This window comes from Cygnus atratus, chromosome 2, assembly GCF_013377495.2.
Source record: "Cygnus atratus isolate AKBS03 ecotype Queensland, Australia chromosome 2, CAtr_DNAZoo_HiC_assembly, whole genome shotgun sequence".
Classification (NCBI taxonomy): domain Eukaryota; kingdom Metazoa; phylum Chordata; class Aves; order Anseriformes; family Anatidae; genus Cygnus; species Cygnus atratus.
Window position 1 is genome coordinate 36935072 of NC_066363.1, and position 25916 is coordinate 36960987.

The window sequence follows — 25916 nt, forward strand, 5'->3', positions numbered from 1 at the left end:
CTCAAAAACTGAATTTGATTATAAATTGGGAATTCATATGAAAAATGTGGGTAAAAAGTAAGAGACTTAAACAGTTTGATTTGAATGCACAACAAAGTATGCAGAAATATGCACATTTGATGCAATATAAGGACCATTTAACCTAATGTCATATCTTTGAATCCTTTAGTCAAGAGTAGGATTCCACCTTGGTGTTGTAGCAGAATGTGCTACTATATCACTTTGCCTTTTAATCCATTTTTTTAAAAAACATAGTTTGCACCTGCCATAAATAGCTATGTAGGGCTAGCGTTACCCCACAGAACTTGAGGCATCTAATTGTGCCTGTGATTTAGGAGCTCAGTCTCCTCGCCTTCCTGTCAGAGGGTGGTTCGGACCCCAGGGGTTTTAAGTTCTTTGTTAGAGGTGTCCACCTCTCTTCAATGAGAGATGTAAATACACCCATGGTGATTAAGATTTTCCAGTTTCTGCACCTCAGAAACATTTCAGGATGGAACAGCCCTTAACGCAATTACGCATCCCGGTGTAAGGTCATGTCAATGACAAGACGCCTTTCCATTTGCTGTGGTAGTCCCTTTAGGATTTAGATTAAACCCTAATGTGCATCATGTGGCTTGTTGCAGACAAATTGGCCTCAGGTCTGTAGCCCACTCCATGTGATGTAGTTAGGTTCGGGTGTGAATTTTGGTTGGGATACCACAATGATGCAGTTGCACCATGTGCATATTCCATATGCAATCTAGATACGTAGACTCGTCATCAGAATTACCTCCTGTGTGTTTTGCCAGTGTGAATTATTTCTCACACTCTTCCCTTTCTTCTCTCCCTCTTTTTTTTTTTCTGGTATATGCAGATTTGGCAATCAGACCTTAAACTACAGGTTGTTCTATGATGGGAAGCATTTCGTTGGGGAGAAAAGATTTGAATCAATCCATGATCTGGTAACAGATGGCTTGATAACACTGTATATAGAAACAAAGGCTTCAGAGTATATTTCCAAAATGACAACCAACCCCATCTATGAACACATTGGATATGCCACTTTGCTTAGAGAGAAAGTGTCCCGGAGGTTGAGCAGAACAAAAAACGAATCAAGAAAAGCAAGTGTAACAAGTGAAGAAAATACCCCAGTTGAAAAGGTATGTATTCAGTTTAACATTTTGGCAGTCAGTCATTCTATCAAATGTAAAAGAAAAAGTCTTTTGTCTAAAGACAATTTAATATATATTTTTCTATACTTCATCAAGTATTACTATCCCACTGAAATGTTTATATCCTGTTAATGTGATCTTGGCTCCCAACAAATATTTGACTGGAGCCTATGATGAAAGCTTTCTAACAAGTACCAAATGCAAATGTTTTCATTGTGTATATAAATATATATGCATATAGATATATATACTGGCTAACTGCAACTGAAACTGTTCACAAGTTACATTTCTTCATCCATGTATACTCAAGCATATTCCACAGTAGGTCTCTGATTATGAACCTGCTTCCCATCGACCGTTCACCATAGCTCAAGTTTGTTATCTTTCCATTCACAGTGCAAAGCTCCTCTCTTCTGCCAAGGCCTTGGTGTGTGGGTCTGAAATTGGGGTGTCACGTGTCTTCCTCCTCCTCTCACTTTTCTCATTTGAAGTGGGCTTTCTTTGATATCCTTCTCTCATGCGCTCATATTCCATAGCATTGTATGGACTAGGACTTACTTATATAATAATATATTGGGAATCTCATGCAGTTAGCATCCAGCCGAAGATGTAAAATTAGAAGTTCTTTTACATATGAGAAATAGTCTTCTGTCTACACACAAGACATGGATATTTTCATTGCCCATGTGGCAGGGCAGTAAGAACTCTCAAACAAAACTTTTTTGGAGGCAGGTGTTCATGGTGAATTAACTTATTGACGTTTGTGAATGTATTCCTCCTGTATGACTGATGATTTTAGTGTTCTGTGTGTTGGCTAGCTAGCAGGGAACTAGAGCTGGATTGTATTTGGGAATCAAGGGAGGAATTTGCTGTCATATATTAATACCGAGAAAAAAAATCTGCTTTTTTTTTTTATGTGTGTGCGTGTGTATCCTCATCACTCTAGGACATTTCTAGCATAGTTATTATCTGTTGGGTTCATGTATCAGCACTGACTGATGATATACTGGGTTGGATTTCTCAGTGGTAGCAATTGCTCCAGTAACTGACCTGGCATGTAAACCTATTCATCCTCTGTAAGAAATGAATTCCATTAATAATGACATTTTTAAAGAAAGGTGTACTGCCTCAGGGAAATCCTTTGGAGAATGGACAGTACGTTTTAGATTCAATGGCATTGCAATTTGCAAGGGGAGTAGATACTATGTTATTTGGTTGACTCCTGCATTTGGACACTGGTTGTGAATGCTCTAACAGGCACAAGAAATTGAATTTTGACTTTTAAATGACTGTAGCATAATAAAACAATTGTGACCGTTGACAATCATGCTATGTTCTCCAGGAAATTTTTGCACAAAGAAAAACAAAAGCAAAGATATTCAAAATTTCAACATTTTCTTAGTTTTATTTACAGTTCTTGCAGTTGAGGACTAATGGTCTTTTATGTACTGCATTGCTCTCAAAGACTTCTGAGGGAAGTTTTAGTAGCTTGTATTTCATAACTGATTATGTGGGTTTTTTTTGTGCTGGGAGTAGGATGTTGTTTTTTTGGCTAGGCAGTTTGGGGTAAGTACTGTAAAAACACTTCTAAAACAACAGTGTGCTAGCTGTTGTGAAAGAGCCCCTTCTCTCTCTCTTTCACCACCTCCTTTTTGCTGACATGTAGTTTTATGCAGCTACACAGTAGGTGACACTAGAAAACTGCTCCAGATTAGAAGTAACTGAGCTGTAAGGTGAATTTTCAGCCAGATTCGATACCCAGTCTACCTCATGTGAGTGGAAATGCAGCACAAAGGACAGGACGAGACTTTCATCTGATAACAGCTCAAAAAAAAATTAATAATAGTAATAATGGCTTACAGTGACTAGAAAGCTCCATCCTTATTTCTGGGTACCTGTGCTCAAAAATACCACGTTTGGACCTGATGTAGCTTCCACTGTTGATTATAGTGGAAATACACCTCTGGATCTCATTAGTGGTTGGATTAGGTCTTTTCGTCTCTACTTCAGCTGAATGAAATTAAAATGTTTAAAGTATTAGTTACCTTGGAGGTGATTTGTGGTGCAAATGGCAGTGCCTCAGGTCCTTATCCTACAAGCACTTATCTAGATTTTTGAACAGTCAGGCAGTGGCAGCCTGCAAGCCTGCACTCATGTAAAAATAGCTGGCTTCAGCTAAGCCATTGCATTGCTGGCAACTGTCTCTGCCTTCCTCCCACTGAGGGAAAGCAGCAGAAGGAGAAATAGCAGCTGTTTCTAACACACTTTCCTTGCCAAGAGGAGTAGGAGCCATCACAGCTACAAGAGGAGCAGGGCTAAGTAGGCAGGGTGGTGTGCTCACATGCCACATCAGCTAGGGCCTCAGCACTGATAAGTTAAGAATCCCAAGGCTCTTCTTCACTGGTACCTGTAGTTTTCCATCATCTTGTGCAAAACCATGTGAGAAAATGCTGCTTTAGCTGATTTATTAGCAGCTGAAAGAAAGTTACAGAAGTCTTTACAGTTCCTACCATGTTTGCTTTTGCTTTATATGTTCCTAGAAGCTCAGGAGAGGTTTGGAGAGCAGGCAAAGATGCAGGGACATTCCATTCCCCTTTCTTCCCCACGGTAACCTCAGATGGAATACATCATTGAAATACTGAGTGTTTGTCAGTAATAGCACAAAGAGACCGAGGAAGCTAAAGGGAGTCTGATTCTTGTTTTCACACGAACTTTAGATGTCTTCTAACATACAGTAATAAAACTGGGAAAGTGGTAGTTCAGAGGTATTAGTATCAGATTTTTGCTTGTGGTTGTCATGTGTTGTACAGCATTTCAGACAAAAAGTGTGCTTTGCCCCCAGATCAAAGCCTTTGCCTGCAACAACTACTCCAATAAAACTCATACCACTAGAACTAAATGTATATTCATGATGTATATTCAATGAATATTCAATCTGACATATTTCTGCAGAGTAACTTATTTGTTGCATGTGTGAAAACATAATTAAATTCCTTGTAAGCTGTGTTTTCTTTGGCTACTTGAACAGGTAAAAGGTAATTTTTCAGTAATTGAACTGGTTTATTTGAAAGTGCTGCCTGGAGTATTTTGAATGTTTCAGAAGTGATGGGGGGTAAGCCTTACACACAGGACAGAAACTTGCATTATTTCTCAAAAGGAACAGGAGAATTTAGCACTCTGAGGTTAAGCATCAGCGCTTCTGTTACAGATTAGGCTTTTTACAAGTGAAATTTTGTCTTATACTGAAACCAATTCCAGAGTGTGAAACTGCAGCTAAGGGGATGAATGCCTTCAGCAGATTTGTTACACCATGCTGGGAATCAGTCCCTTTCATTGTGTCCCATGTTGACAGCAGAAATTACTAAATGTCTCAGTCATTGCGGAGCTGCGGCTCCCCTTTGGGTAGGTCGGGGGAAGGTTGTCACCAAGGCACGGGCTGGCAGGGGAAGCACGCATTTGAATGAAATGTCTTGGTGCTGCCTGGGGTATCTGTCTGTTCCCATAATTACAATTTCTTGGAGGTTGTAATTAGTGGAGTCATGCCCATTCCAGAAGGGAGGTGTGATACGAGGGCTGGATTAAGCTGTTGTTGTTCCTGCTTTTTTACCCAGCATCTTTTGTAATAGGCCAAAGAAAATGTTTGTTTTAAGATACCTAATGCTGATGTCTCATCCAAAAGTTATTTCTGTCTAACTTTGAAGAGGTGCTAAATTCATAGATACAGACTCCACATTTTAGTCTGAATTGTTTAAAAGATCTTTAATCTAAAAGGAGCCACAAAGACTTTTAGGAATAAAGTGTTGCAGGAGAAGAGCATGCTGCAAATATTTTCTTAGCAGTGCAGGCAATTGTCCTAATAACACGGTCCAACATTAAAAAGGATTTTGGATAGGGAAACATTTTTTTTGTACGTTTGAGCACTGTATGTTGCCTGGTTAGGGCTGTGACTGAGGCTTGGGCAGGCCGTGATCCCCTGCTTCGTGCTCTGTTCGTGGAACACTGTACTTGGGGAAAATCAACATGCAGTGGAAGGTTTAGGGCAGATAAGGACCTGATGCTATGAAGGTAGAAGTGTAACTCGCTGCGAGCAATTAATCCTTGTGAAGGAGAGAAAAAATTGCCATAGTCACTCAGTAAAATACGTCATTTCTGAAGCGTTTATCGCTACCATATATCACTTTATCATGAAACTGCTGCCATTACTGCGTCAGCTGTCTTTATATCTCTGGCAAGGAAAAAAAAATTCTTTCTCTCTAATCCTACAGCAGCAATTGAAATTTGGGAAAATATATTCAAAGAATTGAAATGATGGAAGTAAATGCAGCTGGAGTTTTGGGACCGTTCTAGGCAGGTAAAAGCTGTTGTTGAAAATAAACCATCCTGGCTTTCTCTCTCTCTTTTTTTTTGTTTTTGTTTTTTTTCAAGTCTGGTCTTACGGAAGAGCATTTCATCAGTTTGGTTTGCCTTGTAGCTTCTCAAATATTTATGGTAGCATGGGGAGAGAAATGAGAATGGAACAGTGGAGTTCAAGAAAATCATTGAGAGTGGTTGAGCTGCAAGTATTTGCAAAAGGGTTGGTCTTAACCTATCTGAGGGAGGACAAACTGCTGGTAAATGCAGTGAAAATGAAGGAAGGTTTTGTCAGTGCCAGGTCTCCGCTCACTCACATCCTGGCAGAGCTCCCGTCGAATTCTCTCCAAGGAGGATCTGGCTCAGTCAGTTCAAGCATACCAGTTGCACATGAAATATGAGCGTGCTTGGAGCCGGGTCTGGAGTGCCTGTTCTGCTTTATGGTTGTGAGAGCATGCCAGGAGCAGCAAGAGGCCTGTAACAATGACAGCCTAGGAAGAATCGTGTAGCATTTTGAGCTCACCCAAGAAAGAGCTGCATGCGGAGACTTGGCTTAGCAGCAGGACAGTGCAGACCACTGTGTATTGCTGCTTGGCATGGTGACCTCCCAGTCAGTTGTGCTGGAGCTCCTTACTTTACGTGCATTTATGTTCAAATGACAAATCCCATTGTTAATACCATGGCTAGAACTAAGGAACTGGAAAGATAAGCATATTACAGAGTCTGGAAGGTTGTAGATTTCCTCGGCAGAAAATCCCACACAAATAATAGATAAGAAAGCTATTCCTATTAAGGCAAAGGTGACAGAAAAGGAAGAATAACTTTGCTAGAAGTAGAAGTTGGTATTACTGTCTTCATTAGTCATGCTGCTCACACACAGTTTCCCACAGAATGAATTGCAGGACTTCCAGGAAAGACTGTTTTCTAACATCCCTTAATTGGAGATGTAATCTGGTTATGGAACTAAATTTTGTTAGGGGCACTACAGTTTTCCTTACATCAAAACTGTGCAGGAGATAGCCAATTTTAAGAGAATCTGGTTTGGTTCAGTTTTTATAAGTATTTGCACTTCTACATTTTTATTCACACCACGTTCCTTTTCGAAGGCCTTTCAGCCTCATCCTACCTCTCCATCTTTTGTCTCTTCCCTGAATTTTCTCCAGGTGCTGCTGTTAGCCAGTGATAAAGAAATCTTTTAAGTCTTTCATTTATTCATTATTCTTTCCATTCTGCAGCTCCTCTAAACCTCTAATGATCCCATTACAGGTTACTAGCTAGTATTTAACTCTCTGCTGAGATGTCTACCCAGATGTTGAGCATTTCCTTTCAGGTGAGGGCTGCAGGGTACAGCAATGTGCTGGCAGCAGATCAGGGGGTTAAGGGCAGAGTGAGCAGAAACATCTGTTCATGCAGGCTCTGGGCTAGAACCACACTGATAATTTGAGCTGGTGTGTTTTACATTGCTTAGTGAGAGCAAATTAAAATGCTCACTTCTACGGGGACATTAACACCCCACCACCACCACGTTCTTTTATTAGGGGTTAAGGTCTCACTCCTGTATGAACATCCACACAGTTCACAGGGGATTCTCCATGGCAGTACTGATTTTGTGTGGAAGATGTTTAGGCACCATGCTGATAAGTAACACCATAAAGCCTGCACATGAAGATGGCCTTCATCTGCAGATTCCAGTAAGACACGCAGTGATAAAAGGCATGTGGCATTTTTGCTTCTACAAGCAACAAGCTTACACGTCAAAATGTCTTTGGAAGTAATTAACTCCTTTCATCAATCACTCTGGCTTGTCCTGAACAGCAGTATTCTGTACACAATACCCCATGTACGTACTGAACTGTGGCATGCCCTGACACAAGTACTTAGCTACATACCCCACTTTCTTCTTTAAATAACTGTTAGCATTTAGTATTGATTTAACCCAGAACACTCCTTGGTATTATACTACAGTGAGGAGGAGTTTATAAAAATACAGTAGATCTGGTGGTAAGCAGATTTATATTTGGAATGACAAATACCATCTTCCTGAAAATTTATCTGCTTGATGATTTTCTTTTGCCTTTTAATGTTGGCATTCTTTTGTATTATCCAATGTGCTCTATTGTGCCTCTTTGCAGCTTGTTTTTTTTTTTTTTTCTTTAGAGCATCATAAATATAAAATAGGTAATATATAAGGGATAAAAATAAAAGCTACCAAAGTACAATCATGGAAAATATCTTTTTCTATTCTTCCCTCTGGCTATCTATATTCGTGCACGGGAGAAGGAACATTTCTTTGTGGCACACCTAACCAGCCTAATACCTAATGTTTTGCCTGATTAGGAAAGGTTTTTTGAGAAGAATAATTTGGGCTCATTTTAACAGTAATGAAAATTGGTAGAATCAAGAGAAAGAGAGATTCCATTGCAAAGTGTTTGCTTACATTGCTACTCTGAGCTGGTAACATCTCTCTAGGTTACTGTGATTTGTTACATTAATACCATCAGCTGAGGATTCATGACTTTTGCCTTCAGCATAATCAGTGATACAATTATGCCTGAAGAGAGCTTGTAAGTTGTAGACAACACTAATTTACACAGACGACATGATGTGACAGATATAATCTGATCCAATTGCTACTGACATTAACGGGAAGACCCCCAATGATTTCACTGGGTCTTGGAGCAGTTCGGGGCACTACAAAGTATATGTAGCAAAGGTGAATATGAACTTTGTTACAGCTGAAGGATTTCCTTATGCAGTATTTTGTAAGGGTAGCCTAGTGGAAACCGTGCAAAAACTTCATGCCTGAATCTACAACTCCAGGTGTAGATTTTATCTACAACTGTAGATAGATTTTCTCAAATGAGAATGTCAGATTAGTACCAGAAATGATTAGATGCACCAGAAGTGTTTATAGTAGTGCTAGAGCAAATGCGATTTGGTTCTGTATTTCTTCAAGTGCAGTACTGTATCTGCAGCTAGGCTCTGCTGAATACATAAATTAATCTTTTCCTCTTGGGTATTTTCCTATTATGAACTAATTAGTAATTTTCATAAAGCTAGATGTTTGTTGCATAAAAACATGCCTTATTTGATATATTACAAATAAAACGTTTATATGAGAGTGTGGTTTTTTGTCTTGACTTTTATACTCTTTAAATAGTTTGATGGTATTAAGTTAGTATAAACAAGCTTCCATAGGGATTGGGCTGGAGCCTTCAGTACAAACATTGCATTTGTCTAGTCACTGGAAAATAAAATTCAATTTTTAAAGTAAAAATCCATACTTGATTAAATCACACGAATCTTGGAACAGGGTGTAGGAATTGGCAATAAATTCTTACAGGTGCCTGTAAACTGCAGTCATTTGATCTTGGAAGACAAGCGTTTAACTTCTTAACAATAAGAAAGATACTAATTTCCATTAGTGGAGGATTCGGAATTCATGTCAAAAGGGAAATGTTTAAATAGTGACTGATATTTATTATAATATATATATATATAATAAGTATTTTAGTTATATTGTTGTTTGTTTAGGTCATGCATTTTTTTGGCTAATTCGAAGGAAAACAATAATTTGTCCTCTGTGTTCATGCTGGACATGAAAAGAGATGACGGGCCTAAAATACAGTGATGAACATTGCAGGTTAGATAGTAAGGGAGAAAAAATAAAAGAACATTGAAATGCTGTCATGGAGTGCCTGAGGGTATAACAAAATCTCCCTCGTCTGATGGCATAGAAACACATTAGAAAATATCTTTGAGAAATGGCATAGATATCACTGATACCTGAGGTAGGAGGAAAACCTGATAAGGTAACTTTTAGTCTAACTAACTTCTCTGTGGGTTTCTGTGCATGAAAAAAAAAATGTTATTTAGGTTCTGATTCATCCTATCTAGATGAACACTTCTTACAAACCTAGCTAAGGAACGCAGTGATTTGGTTCTTCCCTGTGTCACTCAGAGGAGGGTATATTCCACCTTGCCTTCTGAATTCCCACTTCATTAGCAAGGAATTGAGTGTAGCTGCAATTGTGATGTACAGCAAAATGCTTAACACTAGCCAAGATATGCTAAGCTCTTCCTCTTCCATATCCTGTCGGGTCTGCAGATCTTCAGCCAAGGAATGTCTTGCCTGCCTTTTGGCTTTCTGTCCCCACATGCTGCTTGGCACTTGTCCCATCACATTCTAGATATTAGCTTTTCTTATCATACAAAGTATGTCCAGGCCATCAAGTCCACTGAGAGTTGTCCTCTATGCCCGGGGTGCAGGAGCTCTCACCACTAAGCCCTGTGCACACTCAAGTGAAGACAGTTGCAGAGGCCAAGCTGATACCTTATCTTTCATCTGGGCTCTCACCATGGGAAGCCAGCGTAGCAGCGCACACCCTCACCCCAGAGCTGGGAATACTGGGAACCCAGTTGGGGATATGCCTGCTCACCTTTGGGCTGAGCCAGCAGCTATCAGGTAGCCGCAGTGTCAGCCACAGGGCTGGTGGAGCTCACGGGAGCTGCCATGCAATGTAAAGCAGCAGATTTGGCAGGCGTGGGCAGGATGGCAACTAGTAAATGGGCACAGCAAAGGACCCGCTATTCAAAGTCTTCTCAGTTGAGGCTTGATGACAAAGATCGGGGACCCAAGCTTTTTATAGCTGTTAATATTTGGAAAAGAAGACACTGTGGTGTGAAAAGTACAAGTTGTAACAATGGGCTCTTTTTTGTAATATATTCTCAGCCCTGTAGAACAGTGAGACTATGCACAGTCGTCAGCATGGGTTATAAAGAATGAATACCGCCAGTTAGACTTGATTGCCTTTTTGATAGATTTACAAAAGTACTGAATGAAAAGAATGCAGCAGATGCAGAATAATTGGATTTTTACCAAAGTAGTACAATGTCTCTTGAAAGCATACTCTTGACATTAATTCAAATTGGTTGGTGCATGAATGTGGTCACATGGACTGAAAATAGGTAGAAGAGTTTCAAGCAGATTCTAGATAGGCAGCAACTTCATACGCTGGGGAAAGGTAGCTGATGAAGTACTTCAGGGACTGCAGTTTCATTTAAGATTTTTATTGATTGGGAAAACGTCTAAACAAGACATTACCAAAAACTCAGGATGGTTTGTGCTGTGATGCTGCTCAGTGTACAAATCTAATCCCTAGAAACATAATGAGTGTCCATGGCAGAAACATCGAGAGAATTTAAGAAGACAATTTGGCATGTTTTGTGCACATGAGAAGGAGTCAAGCCACATCCATACATAGAGTATCTCTTCTGTCAAGAGTCGAGAGGGTTGTGTGCATTTAAGCCACGTGTGCCACTATCCAGCCAGTGCTAGAGGCGAGGAAGAACATTATCATAACCTCAGGAGGAATTCTGTATCTACCAAATGTCAAGAGAAATAGTAGTTGTTACACTTCGAAAGCCTCTTTCCATGATTTTCTGCTGGTTCATCCATCTATCTAAAACAATACCTATTGATGTGGTAACATATTGTCCCCAGCAAGCTATTAGCTGGGGACAGTGCTTCAGCTTCTCAGAACAATTGTACCCAGTGCCTGTAGGCACGGACATGCAGGAAGCCCTGCTTCCTTCACTCTGCTCATGTGCTGGACCAGGTGCCATTTGGCTGGTGGTACAAGTCGGCTTTTCCTACATCCATCAGGCTTGTTTGGGATCTTAGCAGTGAGAGAGATTCCCAGGTCAGCTCCCAGTGCTGCCTGGATTGCTCACTGCAATCTGAGGAGCAGGTTTCTCCAAAGGGCAAGATGGGCTGGAAACTGAGTTTGGGCATTTGGCAGAGTCTATCAGGAGCTAAACAGTCCCAGGGAATGAAGATACTTCTTTTACAAGACTGCTGTACAGTGGCTTTTTGGTTTTTTGGAGGGGGGTAGGCAGCGAGGGAGAAGACTCCTCAAGATATCTCTGCTAGACTCTATACCATGTAGACTTGAAGGAAACAGCTTTGGAGGCATCAATTAAGATGATTTATGAATGAAATTGTCCCAATTAAACACTAGGTGGCATATTTACTTAAGAGTTTCCAGGGACCATATTACAGCTTCTTCCACAGCTGACACCCATTTGTGCTGGTGTGACGGGAGGAATACCCCGGTGCAGTTTCCTGGGAACATGACTGCCAGATGCCTTTTTAAAACAGGCATTCAGCATGTTCTTAAAAAATGAGACACAAAGACACAATTGCTTACTTCAGCCTCAAAGTTATTCTTTAGCTGCAAAAGTCACTTGTATATCAATGCTTAGATTATTAAATGTAGTGTGATAAGGTGTAGATGTACATGGCAATGGTCCTATGGAAGGCTCTAGTCTTAGAGAAATTGTATCAATAGTGATGGGTTAAAATGTAAACATGTTTGGGTATGACTTACTTATTTTACTTGTCTGAAAGGCTGAATGTAGGAATAATTAATATGTTTTTAAAAACCATATGAAGGAAACCTAATATTTCTCCTCATGTAAAGGCAGAGAACAGTTTTTTATCTCAGAGATGGCATTTTAAGGTAATAGTGTCCTGTGGTTAGGGCAAAATAGTCAAAGGCAGAGCATATGCCTTTCTTCTGTGTTGTGTGGCACCTGTTAAGTCAGCCAGGCTGCAGTTTTCCATATGCTGCTGCTTCTCCATCTGTGGGAAAATAAACACAGCGAGCTCTCAGAAATGCCTTTTCACACAGTTCATCCTTGAGAAACGCCAGTACCACAGCCATTGCTGGGGCAGAACACTTAGCCTCTACCAAAAATGCCATATTTACCACATCTATTCTAAAAATTCTTCATTCTTACTCTCAATATTTTAAGAAGACAGCTATAACCTTTGGAGTAGCTGCAAATGCCCTGGAGTAAAGATAAAGTTCTTCAGAAGTGCAGGAGTTACCGCAGTGCTTTTTGCACAGGTTGTTGCAGCTTTCCCTGGAAGGAAGGGCATTGTAGGTCTCCAGCTTGCATCCATCACCAGCTGGGTGTCTGAGACCAATGCTGTCTTCCATCAGTCTGCCCTGTTGTAACTCATATTGACCTCTGATTCAGCACAGCTATTTATAGATATTCAATTCTAGCTCTTACAAACAAAATGGGACATATACAAAGGGAGCTAAATATGTAGGTCTGAACTGGGGTGTGTTCGTTTTGCCAGTGCTGAGAAGTTTGGAAAATAGATCTTGCTATGAGAGCAGGATTATGGGGGCAAATCCTTTCCCGTCAGTCTGCCTGATATTGGCCGTGCCCCAGACAGGCCAGTCCTCTTCACAGGGAAAGGAAAGTCCCATTCCCCATCCCTTTCCTGTCCTCTTCTCACCCACACGAAGCAGGCTGTAGCTATGGCATTATTTGATGCCAGGGAATGCGGTGGGGCAAAAGCTGAATGTCCTAATAGCCTTAGGACATGGAAAATTGTGTTCAGAGCATCTGTGCTCTGGCATTAGGAGAATCTGTTCAGGTTTGTTTCGGAGATGAATTTATACATATTTTCATTTTCAATGGAGTATTTTGATGCCCGTATTCTGTAAGTTTTTTATGTCTGTTATTTTCCCAGCTTGCAGGAAAATACTAGTAGACCAGGACATCACTTGGACAGTGAAGTGACATCTGCCCCTCTGCACACAATGGCTAGGTCCCTAACCACAGCTGGGCTGTATTTACACAACTGTGTTTTAAAATATAAGTAGAGAGAGCCCTGGGCAACTCCAACTGCCTCAAATAAATTAGTGTTATTAATTTATATTTTTTTAGGAAGTAGGGGAAAAATAATTTCCTTTGATTCCCCTCTTCCCCTCCCTTTGATTTGATTAATTCAATCAGTGCAGTTTCCTAAATCCATCTGGTCTATAATGCATTGTCGAATATATCAGGCCAAGTGAATTTACAGGCAGAGCTCAAGGCACTTCCAGAAGGGATGAAAATGAGGTATACTGGCAGAGATTGGAATAGAGTGTATCTTCAAGGACATTGTTCACATTACTTGGTTTCTTGTAGACCTCAAAGTACTAGGAAGTTAAGGAAAAAGGCTGGATTGTGGTTTCTTTGTGGGCTGGCAGAATCCAGATTGAATAAAGTCAAGTCATCATTTGATATAACTTGCTCCTTATGGGACGTTGCGTGCAATGTGGGATTTGTATAACTTCCATATGACACTTTGTGTAGGGAATTTTTGCAAGTGTGGTTTTTGAATAAGCTCTCAATTCAGTGGCCTGTTCATTCTCCACATGTGAGCTGTGTATAAGCTCTGTACCATCCAACTGTAGACACTGAATTCCATGAGGAAACACAAAGGCTTCTGTACTTCCCCTTGTCCTATTCCTCACCAATTTTTATGTTGCAAACTGGAAAGGGAAGGGGAAGGAAGAAGAAGAAGGAAGGAAGGAAGGAAGGAAGGAAGGAAGGAGGGAAGGAGGGAAGGAAGGAAGGAGGGAAGGAAGGAAGGAAGGAAGGAAGGAAGGAAGGATGGATATGGCCTGCATAGCCATGGGTTGAGGCATGTTGGGGTCCTTGTTAGGGCTGCCCAGAACTAGAAATGTGGACAAGTACTATGTGATACATCTGCCTTCGAGTTGTGGAGGGACAGGCTACTGAACTGGCACAGCATGGGCAGCTTGTACAGCAGTTTTTGGGCTGCTTGTTCAATACAACAGATCAATGAAGGACAGTTCACAGTGCATGGGCTACAGCTCTGACCAGGTTACCTGGAGATGTACAGGCATCTCACTAGATAACAGTAAAGGGGAGATTACCACACAGTGGAGCACTGCTGGAGTTGAGACATCTATCTGCTCGGTATCTTTTAAGTAGAATTTTGTGTTGGGAATAAATCAGTCCAGTTAGTTCAATTTAGTATCTAGAGTTTCTACAACACAAGAAGAATCCGTGGAGCAAAATTCAAGATCAGACTTGGGAATGGAGTACAGTATCAGACAGTGCCAGAACTATCCATGGAGTAGTAAGTGTTCGTAACTTCTCAAATTCAGAACCACCCTCTTTGGTGCAAACAAATGAGGATAGCGAATTTGATTCTTCTGCAAATTATGTTTAAGGTAGAAGAATGCAAATAAAGGGACAGTGACTGAAATGTTAATGCTTTCTCATTATATTGCCTTTCTCAAATTCTTGAATAAAGATAAGAATCATGACATTAATAAGAAAGAGAAGGCTAAGTATTTCAGCCATTGGCAGCCTTTCTGTTTGCATGTAGATTGGGTTAACAGTTGTGGAGGTTTGCATGTAATAACAACACCTATTTTTATCTTGCCAGGTGTTGCTAAGAATAATTTAGTATTTTGAGTAGTTATGTTTTTATAGACATATACAAGAATTGAGGACAAGTCACTGAATATTTAATATTACAATAATCAGATTTTAATAAACAAGACTATTCAGTATTAGATAGCACTTCCAATCCAACATAATATAAACAGAGCTAATTGAGAGAATAATATATTCTTATAAGCTTTGGATATTTTTTCTTTCTGTATAAAATCAGCAGCTAAATTTGTGCATAGAAAACAAGTCACAATATTCCCAACCTCATACTACTTCAAAAAATGCGAGTGCTCAACACTAAGTTCTGCATCTTAGGGAGAAAAACAAAATAAAACAAAACAACAACAACAACAGATACAACAGAATTCAGTACCACTATAACAGAATATTTATTTCAACAGGGGGAATGTCTTTTTCGCAAGACTTCCAGTATCAAAATTATATTACAAATGGGGGTTGTCCCTGCAAAGCAGAGATTGGCAAGTAGTAAACTGTTCTATAATAATCCATGTGGGACTGTGGAACATTTTGGATTAGCTATGTACCACAGGTAATACTAGTTTATCTTTTTATTATTGTTGTTGCTCGGCTTACATTTCAGTGTATTTTAAGATGCTGTCTGTGGCCTTTTGTGGTATAATTACATTTTTTGCTTGATCTGTAATTTAGTAGCTGGAACAACAAGACAAAAGGTGATTTGGAATCAGAGCTGACAGCCAGGAGGCTGAAGTGCTGACATTAGTCTGCCTCCTGACAGGTCTATACCTCACAGTTCGTCTGTGCGTGTGTCTGTGATATATTTAAAAAGCGAGAAACCTGGCAGAAAGGATTCTCAGCCCACACAGAGGTGCAGGCAAATGGCACAATAATGAGCCTCAAACCGCCTGTTTTATTTTCAGTATGATGCCTTTTTTTCTTGGCTCTGCACCTAATGAAAATAGTTGTCACACACAGAGTCAGAGGATTTTTTTTAATTTTTTTTACTGCTGGAAAGGATGTCATTGCTCTCTGTCCTTCTCAGTTTTCATGCCATTAGTAGTACATACTCTGTTGAACTTGAGTCCGTGTTGCTGAGCTGATGGTCTGTATCACCATTTTTACATAGAGCAATTGGTTCTACAGTGGTCTCATTGTCTGGTGTACTGAGAACCTGATAGTTGCTGTTGTGTTCTGCATTTACTAGCCAAAAACACTGTATATTCCTCTCTATCTGCCATTCACCACCATAGGGTTAGATGCCGTGCCCAGCTGAATTAGCCTTTGTATTCCAGAAGTTGGTGAAGTCCTTTCTCTGGGCTTCCACCAGGCCCACATCTCAGCTTCCACTGCACATGAAATGTTTTGCACAAGTGGCTTTACTTGGGGGTACAACCTTGCTTTGATTCACAGATGGGAAGGCTGGAAAGTACATATGTGCAAAGATGCAGAAACAGGGAATGTAGGACACGAACGCCTCTCTCCTCCATAGAATAATGCGTGCCTGCCACACCTGTGGTAATTAAGGTTGTTTTGTAAAGATGTTATCATGATGATCTATTTACAATAATAATACTGAGGCACAATATATTTTGTATACCTAACTTCCCTCAGAAGTCAAGTTTTTAAAAGTAGAAGGTCTGACAGGGGTGATGTTAAGGACTGGCTATAGCTGAGTTTAAGGCCCATTTGTGCTAGTGGAGATGTCAGTGAAGGTCGGAGTGGTACTCGACCATGTGTCCGTGTGCAGGAAGATGAGACTAGGCAAGATTTAGCATTGTGGTCACAGCCAGTGTGGTATTGCAGCCAGAGCCTGGGTTAAATCCCAAACAGAAGAGTAAGACCTCCAGTATGTTTTCTTTTAATCAGCACCTCCTTATTGATCTCAGTGGCAAATGCAGAAAAGACAGCTACTGTGAAGAAACTACAGAGCCATGAGTGACAGAAACAGCAGAAACAGCATTAAAACATTAAAAAAATGTTTACTCTTTTAGTCATAAGCCCTTTTCCTTGAAGATTCTTCTGCTCTACAATATCAAAGACAAAACACTTTGCCTTAACAGCACTTTTATAGACGATGTCTTGACAGTTGAGTATATCTGTTCTAAAAATTGCAGAATTTTTAATGCATTTATATAGCTAGTATTAAATACAGAAATTATAGTTCTAGAAATATCATCAGTCTCCAAAGTCTGAATTTTCAAATACCATAACTTTAATGAATCTACTCAGATGGGTAGATAAGCATATGGCTTGGATCTAACCATAGCAACATGGGCCTAGGATGAGCTATTAAGTGAATTGACAGTCAGCAGTGAAGTAGAGGCAAAGGCTAGGTTTGAACATAGCAGGTTTTGGCTCTTAGTTCACCCCTCAGTTCCATAGATGCCCCTGCCTCGCTTTGCAACTCCAAGTTGGACTTCACAGTGTGTGTTTAGAAGAGACTTCCTACGCAGAGTGCCCTTTTCTCAATTAGACACTTCGCAGCTCTCTCACCTATGACTTTTTTAACCCCTCATGGGTGTTTTTCCAGTAATGGTGTTTCAAGCTTTACCTTCCTTAGCTTTGGGCCCTTCCATTCAAACTAATTTTTTGCTTTTCACAGGACTCTACTTTTTCTCTCAAAATCAAGCTTGAGAACTTTTGGTGACGGAATAAAGGAGTCCAGGGACCTTGTTTTGGCAAAGGAGACCATCCAAGCCAGAAGCTGATGAGAGAGGTGTTAAAATAGAACCTCAAAAAAAAAAAAAAATTAGCACAGTTAAATCCAACAGCTTCTGAAGCAGGCACTTCAAAGCAAGGAAGCACTGCTGAATCTGACCCTGCAGTTCTGTAAGAAAGTGTATGCCCCATCCCAGTAATCATTTTTTTTCTCTATTTTAAATCTGTGTCACTGACTTTTTAAAGATCCAGGTGCTGTGGTGTCACTTCAGGAGAGGTTCAAGGTGAGCTCAGCTCAGCTCAGCCCAAGGGGAGCAACAATAAAATTTGACATTGTTGCCCAATACTGCAGTCTCCTCCAGCTACGCCGCAGCCTCTTTCTCTTCCACCAGACAGGAGGGGTGTAGGAGTTGGTGGTTTGTAACTAGCCTGCCTCCACTCCTAAGCTGGTGAGCAACAGGAATGTGCAACCAACAGGTCTTTAGAAAGCCCTGTGCATTGGCTGCTCCAAACAGTCACCACCAGTTTGCCCCAGGGTAAGAGACAATGAGTTACTGCTTTCCCTGAAGGGAAAAGTAGCAGTGTGCCCTTGGAAGCTGCTATTGCTGCCCTTCAGCAGAGGGATACTCCAGCAGCAGACCAATGCTGATAGAAGAAGAAATTGAAGCCTCTTGGGAAGAGGCAACACTGAGCTCTGTTGTATGATCTCATCCTTTGCTTGTCCATGGGATGACCAAAATTGATCAAGATCATTGCTGTGTTGTTGTATCTATCCTAATCCTGGGGAAGGAAGAAGCTGTAGCACTAGCTCTCATTTATAGCTCTTCCAATTGGGTATTTGTAAATCTTTCCCACCACTTGTATACCACCCTGAAGGGCAAGAGGTCAGCTGCAGTCCCAGTTCTGCACCCAGGGTGCAATAACAAATAATTTTTGCAAGAAAGGAAATGTAGATTTACCCAGATTCTCTTGCAAAGAGTAGCACATGACAGGAAATTTAGGTTCCTAATGCTACTACTGAGAAACACAGCATTAATAATTTCCTTTGACAAGTGACATCACTTCCAGAGAAGCAATAAGGGGAGAAGTAAACATCAAAAAAACGAAACAAAGATCTACCCATTGGCCATGCTTAGTTCTGTTGACTTCTCTTTTCACTTAAAAACACAGATATGTTTCTAAATAAACAAGTGAAGTTGTGAATTATTGAGGATTTACAAATGGTGAACAAAGAAATTCTTTTTATCTGCTGAAGTCAAAGCAAAGAGTGAAAAGAAGTCTTCCAATGTCACAGCAAAATGCCCATACCTTACAGATATCCCCTATAAGTTAAATATACATAATATGTAATAAAGCCCTGGGTCCAGCTAATATGTGATACTGAGCTGCAGTATTCATTTTCAGGAACAGGAAATTAAATTTGGAAACATTATTTTAAGGTCATGGTAAATATATATATATATATTCTTATTACAATAGTTTTTAAGGAATTCCACCTCCCTAATATTTTTCTTTTTTTCTAGAAAAACAACCATTTTTTTCAAGCATATATTCAGGTACACAAATGTGCAAGGAAAAATATTAAGCTATCATCCTGAAAACCACCCTACACCACCTTTATTTTTCCTCATTATTTCCCCTCTTGCCTTCCCAGGACAAGAAAAAGTCTTTCTTTTGGCTTGTTCCCACTTTATGCTTCAGAAACCCCAACACAGATACCCTGGTTTCTACCTATGGAGCATCGGCACAACAAAGGAAAACAGTCACCTTCTGCCACAGCACAGAAGATGCGAGAAGGACCAGCAGCAAAGGGGTTAAAGGGAGTCCCATAGCAAAGATTTGCAATGCCTTCAAATTCTAAGCACTAAAATCCATGAATCCCTAAGAGAATAAATCTTTGTAAGTCCAGATATTTCTGGTTGACACAAAGCACTTGGGGCCAGTTACATGGGTTAGTTGTTTTTTTTTTTTCTGTGAAGAGTGGAAATGGTGATGCCTGGCTCCTTATTGATTTCTGCTCTATCTTTCTGCACTCCTTACTTCATTAAGCCCAGCAATCCCTCCAGATCTCTGGCTCATCCCTCCCTCACCCCATTCCTCCTGCGTTCTTCTCCCTTTGACTCCTCCTTTTCGCTACCTGCCAAGGAGGCAGCAGCGTTGCAGCTCCTCAACTCCACTGCCAGGCCAGCCAGGAGAGCTCAGGAGCTCAGACTGCAGGCTGCATTTCTTGCCTCCGTCCAGCTACCAAATTTCATGGAACTCAGACATCTGTTCCTCCACCAGCTTCGGCTGGAGTCTGGTCAGGGGAATCAGCACGACAGATTGGCACATGCTGCAATTCTGTGATTTCAGGCTAATTTGAAGCCAACATTGCCTTTTTAAAAATAATATATTTTCTAAGTTCCACAGGTGCAGTTTCTCACAGCCATGGTTTTTTACCTCAGTGTAAGTGTAGATGTAGTAATAAGACCCACCTCTTTGCAAACATGCCTTGTCTGCAGCATGCCTGGCTGCAGTGGTTCTGCTGCTTTCCACCACTGCCATGTAGATGGCTTCTGGGGGTTTTACAAAAAGGTACATTGGTACATTGCAACATGCCAGCTTATTATATCCCACAGATTTGATTCGAGTAGTTTTTAAAATAAAATCCCAAATTTTGCCTTCCCCTGAATGACATAGCTATAGCTGACAGCAATTTCCACTGCTTCCTGGCAGCTAGGAGAAGATGTGGCTGCAGGTGAATTGAGCATCTCACTGACAGCATCTAAGACCTACATGTTTGAAACTGGGAGATGGGTGACTACTGCCTCTGAAGAAAGTGGCTGGTGTTTTTTTATGGGATGGAAGAAAAACAAGTTTACTATTCTGTAAATATTCTTCATGCTTGAGAAACATGTACCTCCCAGCCTTCTCATCCCTTTTCAGATGGACTGAAGCAAGAAGAGCAATTGCTGCTATCTTGAGCACCTGAGAATAGCAGTTTTGGAAGCGTCAAAGTGCCCTTATCTGTAGCTAGATAGGATAAAATGAGGGAATTTCCTTCCTTGTCCTCCTCTAGCAGAGATGCCTGAAAAACTGTCCATTTTTACCTCCATCCCAAAAAATGATAGCTCTGGGCAGTGGACAAGGGGCATCACCCTTCCACCATCTAGTTAGGTCCCTGGCTAGGGCCTCCAGAGTGGGTCCTGTGTCTTTACTTGAGTAGACACTGTACCATTCAGGACAATATGCTTTGAACCCTTTTGCACCATCTAGTTTCCATGACTTTGCTTGGGATTATGTGTGCTCAGCAATACTAAAACATTATCTTGCAAAAATATGTATTGAGTGGTCTCCTCTCGTTTGGTTTGGTTTAACTGTCCAAGTAGGCAAGTTCTCAAACATTTTCTCCAATTTTCTGACTGCTCTGGTTCCAAGAGAGATTGAATTTCCTTCACTTCTTTAATGAGACTCTTCCTAGTGAATTTCTGTCTTGGGTGTACTGAGGGATAAATGCCTGATTTTCTCCCTTTGGAAAAGGAAAAAAAAAAAAAGAAAGAAAGAAAAAAAAAAAAAAGCTTGCAGCTCTGCTCATCCTCAGCCATTTGGCTGGGAGGTTTCCATATCATATGTCACGCAGGCTTTTCTTCTCCAACTGCAGAAAACTGCACAGATGAAGTTGAAGGAAAGTACAAGGCTTTTTGACAGCATTTAAAAGATTCCAGCTAATTGAGTTCACTAGGAATTTTTCTACGCAGCATTTTTTCTGATGAAAAATGCCAGCTCCTTGTGGAGGAGAGTCAGTTCCAACAAATTACTCACTTCAACAGAGACAGCCTGAAGCAGCCAGAGGCAGAAGAGGCCAGGCTCCAGCTGGGCCTAGAGGGGTGGTGTTTGTACCCTGTAACATTATAGGGCTCAAAAAGTCTGTGTGGGAAGTCTCATCATTGTCCTGTTGTCAGCAAATAATTATGAAAATCCAGTTGTCTCATGCTCTTCCCATGACTGACCCACACACAGCATTATGACCTGCTTCATGTGCTTTGGTTTGTAAGCTTTGGTCCAGCCTGGGTGATCTACCATTGTGGGGTCAGTGGGGTTCCCCAGTTCACACCTATAGCCTGAGAAATGAGTTTCATATAGCTCCAGAAGTCACAGTGCAGTAGGGGAGAGACAGACAACATTCAAGGCACTCTGAAGTGCAAAATTAAGCCTTTGGAAATTGGGGAACGCCAGAGGGTTGTCAGCACAACCCCAGCTGTACATTTACATGATGGTACAATCTTTAGTTAAGTGATCCCATTTCTTTTCTGTGAGGCTCCAGCCTCACTCAGTGCACCACAGAAGCATTGCACAGCTGAAGAAGCATGGTTACACAGTTGAATGTGATGTTGTCCATTGATTACATTCAAGTGGTTTAAAAACAAAAAAGTATTTCTGACTTTTGCCTTTCCCCAAATGCCACAGTTATATCTAACTACAATTTCTGCTATTTCAATTTCTTGATGACTGTTAAGTGATGTCTGCGAGTGAGTGGGTGGCTGTGGTTGAGTATCTTTTCCTTGCTATTTATGGAAGTGAAAGGCATGTGACAAAAAGGGAAAAAAAAAAAAAAAAAAAAAAAGGCCACTGCAGTGATGAGACTGGTTGAAAGTTGCACAATGGGCTGGATTACGTCCCTGCCCAGAGCTCTCGTTTGGTTTGGTGTTGGCAAGTAGCTCAAACATGTTCAGAGACTAATGAGGCTACTTCTGCTGCTGAGGGCACAGATTAGATCCTGCACAAGTATTGAGTAAATGCAGGTGAAACTAATGGGATCTGTTCTCTGAGTATAGAAAATAACATGGCGTATTAAATGTTATTAAAAAAATGCAAGCTGCCACTCCAATTAGGTACCAAAAAGGAGAAAAGATTAATATAATGAGTCAGCCTCTTGTCAATGAAATGGTAATAATACCAGCCTTTCATCTAGCTGTGATTTGGGGAAAATTGTTGTGCAGCATCCAGACTCTGCCGCATCCCACTTCCCCGGCGAGCCAGGGGCTGAGGGAGTGGAGTTAACATTCAGGATTCAGCAAAGAACTTGAGAGGAATGTGCACTAGAGAAAAAGAGTCTGCGCTCATGTAAACACAGACAGCATCATAAGACTTAAAGGGTCAGAGCTCAGCCTGAATTAAGATAGAGCTCTCTTTTTTAACGTTTAGTGTTTAGAAGATGAAAGAAGCATTGCCCTAGAAAAATCAGTTTTAAAATTCTGCTAGATGCTGGGATTTTTCTTTAGAAGTAAATTGGGACATTCTTTTCTTTTACTTTCTTTGCATTTCAAAGATTTACATGCATAGGCAGTGAGTAATCATCTTTTCACTGCGTGCAAGTCAGCACAATGGAAAAAGAGCCACCAGCTTGCTCCATAAAGTCATGGGAAGAAACAAGTAAAACAAATGGCGCAGGGAGGGTTTGACTTCCTGAGAGCACAGTGTGGCTGAATAGAGCATTTCTTACCACAACGGGTAAGGCAGTGGTCTGCCAGCTTGTGGTTGGTACAAGCAAACTTTTTAGTCACAATGTTGTAACAGAAAGGAAAGGAAAGCAAATTAATCAGACATCTTTTCCAGAAAATACTTCAGAGGCTTTCTCCCAAGACCACGCTTAATCCCTCAATTGTCACTTGCTTTCTGTCACCCAGAAGCAAGTCTCTGCTCATCTCACAGATACCCTGAGGATTGCTATTAATATTTTCTCCTCTTACTACTATCTGTTCTCCATAAAAGCACCAATGTGTACTGGGCACTTTAAGGACAAATAAGGAAGTGAGTTACTTTTCCTAGAAATTTGCAATCAGTAGGGCTTTGCCTGAAGTAGTGTAAAATGAATATCTCTAGGCTGTATTTATTTATATGTTATTTGTAATGATTTATCTCGCATGCCTGGCTATGACAGCTCCTGTTTTACAAAACCCAGGAGTACAGTAGGTGATCCACAGCAGAACTTAAGCAGGACCTGCAGCTGGAATGGTACTCCAAGAAAAAAAAAAAAATTAAAAAGAGCAGGTTCGTGGATCAGTCTTGCCTGGTGCTTTTTCTTCAATTTCGCCCTCCAAAATCTATCCATCTCAGAAACTGAGCCAAGTAGGTGTTCCCATATACTGCCAAACTTGTATGACAGAAGAAAATGGGAGAAGCCAAGTTCCCAGTGCTGATGGAAAGTCACTGGGGAGAAGAGAATGCTGTCCAATTGGAGTTCCAGCCCAAAACTAGGGTCAGAATATTATAGGTGGTTTTCTTACGCAAAGCATCAGCACACTCGGAAAGTGAGTGGGGACAGTGCAGGAAGGTGCAGCAACAGGGACTGCAACATGATGCTGGGTGCTCTTAGCATCCCAAGAACCTGGTGGCTGCAACCTGTGTCATGCAGAGCCCCTGGAGACTTTGACCCTAAACAAAGGATGTAGAAGTATTTCATCCTGTAGGCAGTCAAGCAAGACTCCTGCAAAGGCTACATGAGAAAGAAAAAATTCATGTGTTGTCTTCTTATGTGATGTAAGGTGCTATAACCTTGTCCCTGATGGCTGGGAAGGAACGTTGGCCCAAATAACTTCTGCTAGTTGCTGATATCATGTTAGGGAAAGGTGATTTACCTTCCCTTAGTAAACAGTTCAGGTTCTTACTTACCCACCACACTCACTGACAGTTCCAGATAGAAAGCTATTTCAATTGTATACTTTCTAGCACAATCTTTTTTCAGCAATAACATTTGAAAGGCATGCAGGAAGATGGACAGGTGATACTTTTTGCTTGAAATAAAAGCTTTCTTATCTTGATTATGCTCTGAACAGAGGTCCATGTTAAATAAATAAATAAATAAAATTTTTCACTCCTTCTAACTACTGTACTTATTCCCTACATGTCAACTACTACAAAATTCAGTAGGGTGGGACTGTAATATCCAAAACTGTGATTCTGAAATTCCAAATATTTGCATATTTCTAATGAAACATCCTGATAATTATATTTTACCTGTAAGCAATTTATTTTCTGTGGTTTAGAGACAGACTTTTGGTACGTGAGTGTGGTGTTTACTGTGCATGGCTCCACTTGGCATGCCAAGTATTTCTTTTGCCTGTAACACATTTTTCAAATACAGCCAGCCAATTAAATTTAAATATAGAGATGCTTATATATTGATACGCATATTATAAGCTTATATATTATATGTGAATAGCATATCAAAAGATATATACATATGCAGATATACTGAAGATAAATACTGTAATGTTGTAGTATGTGAGTATAATAGATTCATAAATATGAAATACTCCCACTGTTCTTTGGTTTCCATGCAAAGTTATTGTCTATCAAATGGATTAAAGCCTGTGGCTGCTGCATAGTGAAGCAGGCAGCTGCTCAATATTTATTTTTATCTTCGTTGCTGAAAAAGTAGATCCACTGCTCATTAAATTAGTCCTGGTTCTTCCAGTTAGCACAGTCTATCTTCTTCGGCAAAAGGCCAGGTTAGAGACATTTGGAACTTCCCCAGCAACGCCTAGTTTTTTTCCTTTTTATTTTTCAGAAAATGTACATTTAGGCTTGGAAATATTTCATTAAAAAAAATTAATAAAAATACTTTACTGAATACATGTTCACACATCACACCTACATCCTCAGCACTCACACCTTGGCACTTCCTTGGATTTTTTGGGGTGTCCTCAGCCTTGATATAATCTGCCTGATAAATTGGCCAATTATGTTGGAATTTAATCATCCTTGGCCCTTAGGCAGTCTGCCATTGAGCTGGAAAGCCGAAACACAGTCCCCTGTCTGGCTCGCAGATCCTCCCCAGACACTGCAGATCTGAAACACTGTCATTTTCCCCAGAAAACTACTCTCACCAAATGCCTACCATTCCCCTGCATTTTAAAATTTGGGAGAAAAGACAAGAAATTTTACAGAGAACAAAAGCTTTGCTTTTTGGACACATCTAGTCCACTTACACTGTTTGATAAATCATCATATTAATCCACAACACCTTGTTCATAATATTTGCCTCTTTCCTGTTATGTCCATGGAATGGCAGACTCTATAAATACAAACACATACGCACACACACATATATATAGAATTAGACAAAATATATTGCCTGTAAGTAGGTAGGTTCTTGTTGTGCCCAGAAGGGCAGTGCTGGAATTTTTCAGATAGTTCTTAACTTTGGTATTTCTTGGCTCCCAAGCATTTTAGTTTGCAGTCTATTTATAAACTTAGGAAGTTATTTTAAAGATGTATTTTTAATGGAAAGTCTAACAGAGGCTCGTTTAGAGCTAAAATATTTTTAATTTTTCAGTAGATGTTCTAAAAATATTTTCTCTGTGTACAAATTGTTTTAGTTGTGTATGTGTTGTGGACTTAAGACTTTTACTATAGCAAAGGTTGATTCTCAGGCAGACCGGGGCTTGTTGGAAATTACAAAATGGAGTATCTGGTTGTAAAATAATCTAAATCCCATGGTAATATCCAAGGAAAAATCTAGGTTTT

The 25916-nt window shown here is 40.4% G+C and overlaps 1 protein-coding gene across 1 annotated transcript in view; it reads left to right on the forward strand.

Moving 5' to 3' along the window:
* Positions 1-25916, forward strand: part of CHN2 (chimerin 2) — a 165678-nt gene that overhangs the window by 96925 nt on the left and 42837 nt on the right. Inside the window, exon 6 of the mRNA XM_035556385.2 lies at positions 854-1139. Within this exon, the coding sequence (XP_035412278.2) occupies positions 854-1139 (286 nt within the window). The remainder of the gene's footprint in view (positions 1-853; positions 1140-25916) is intronic.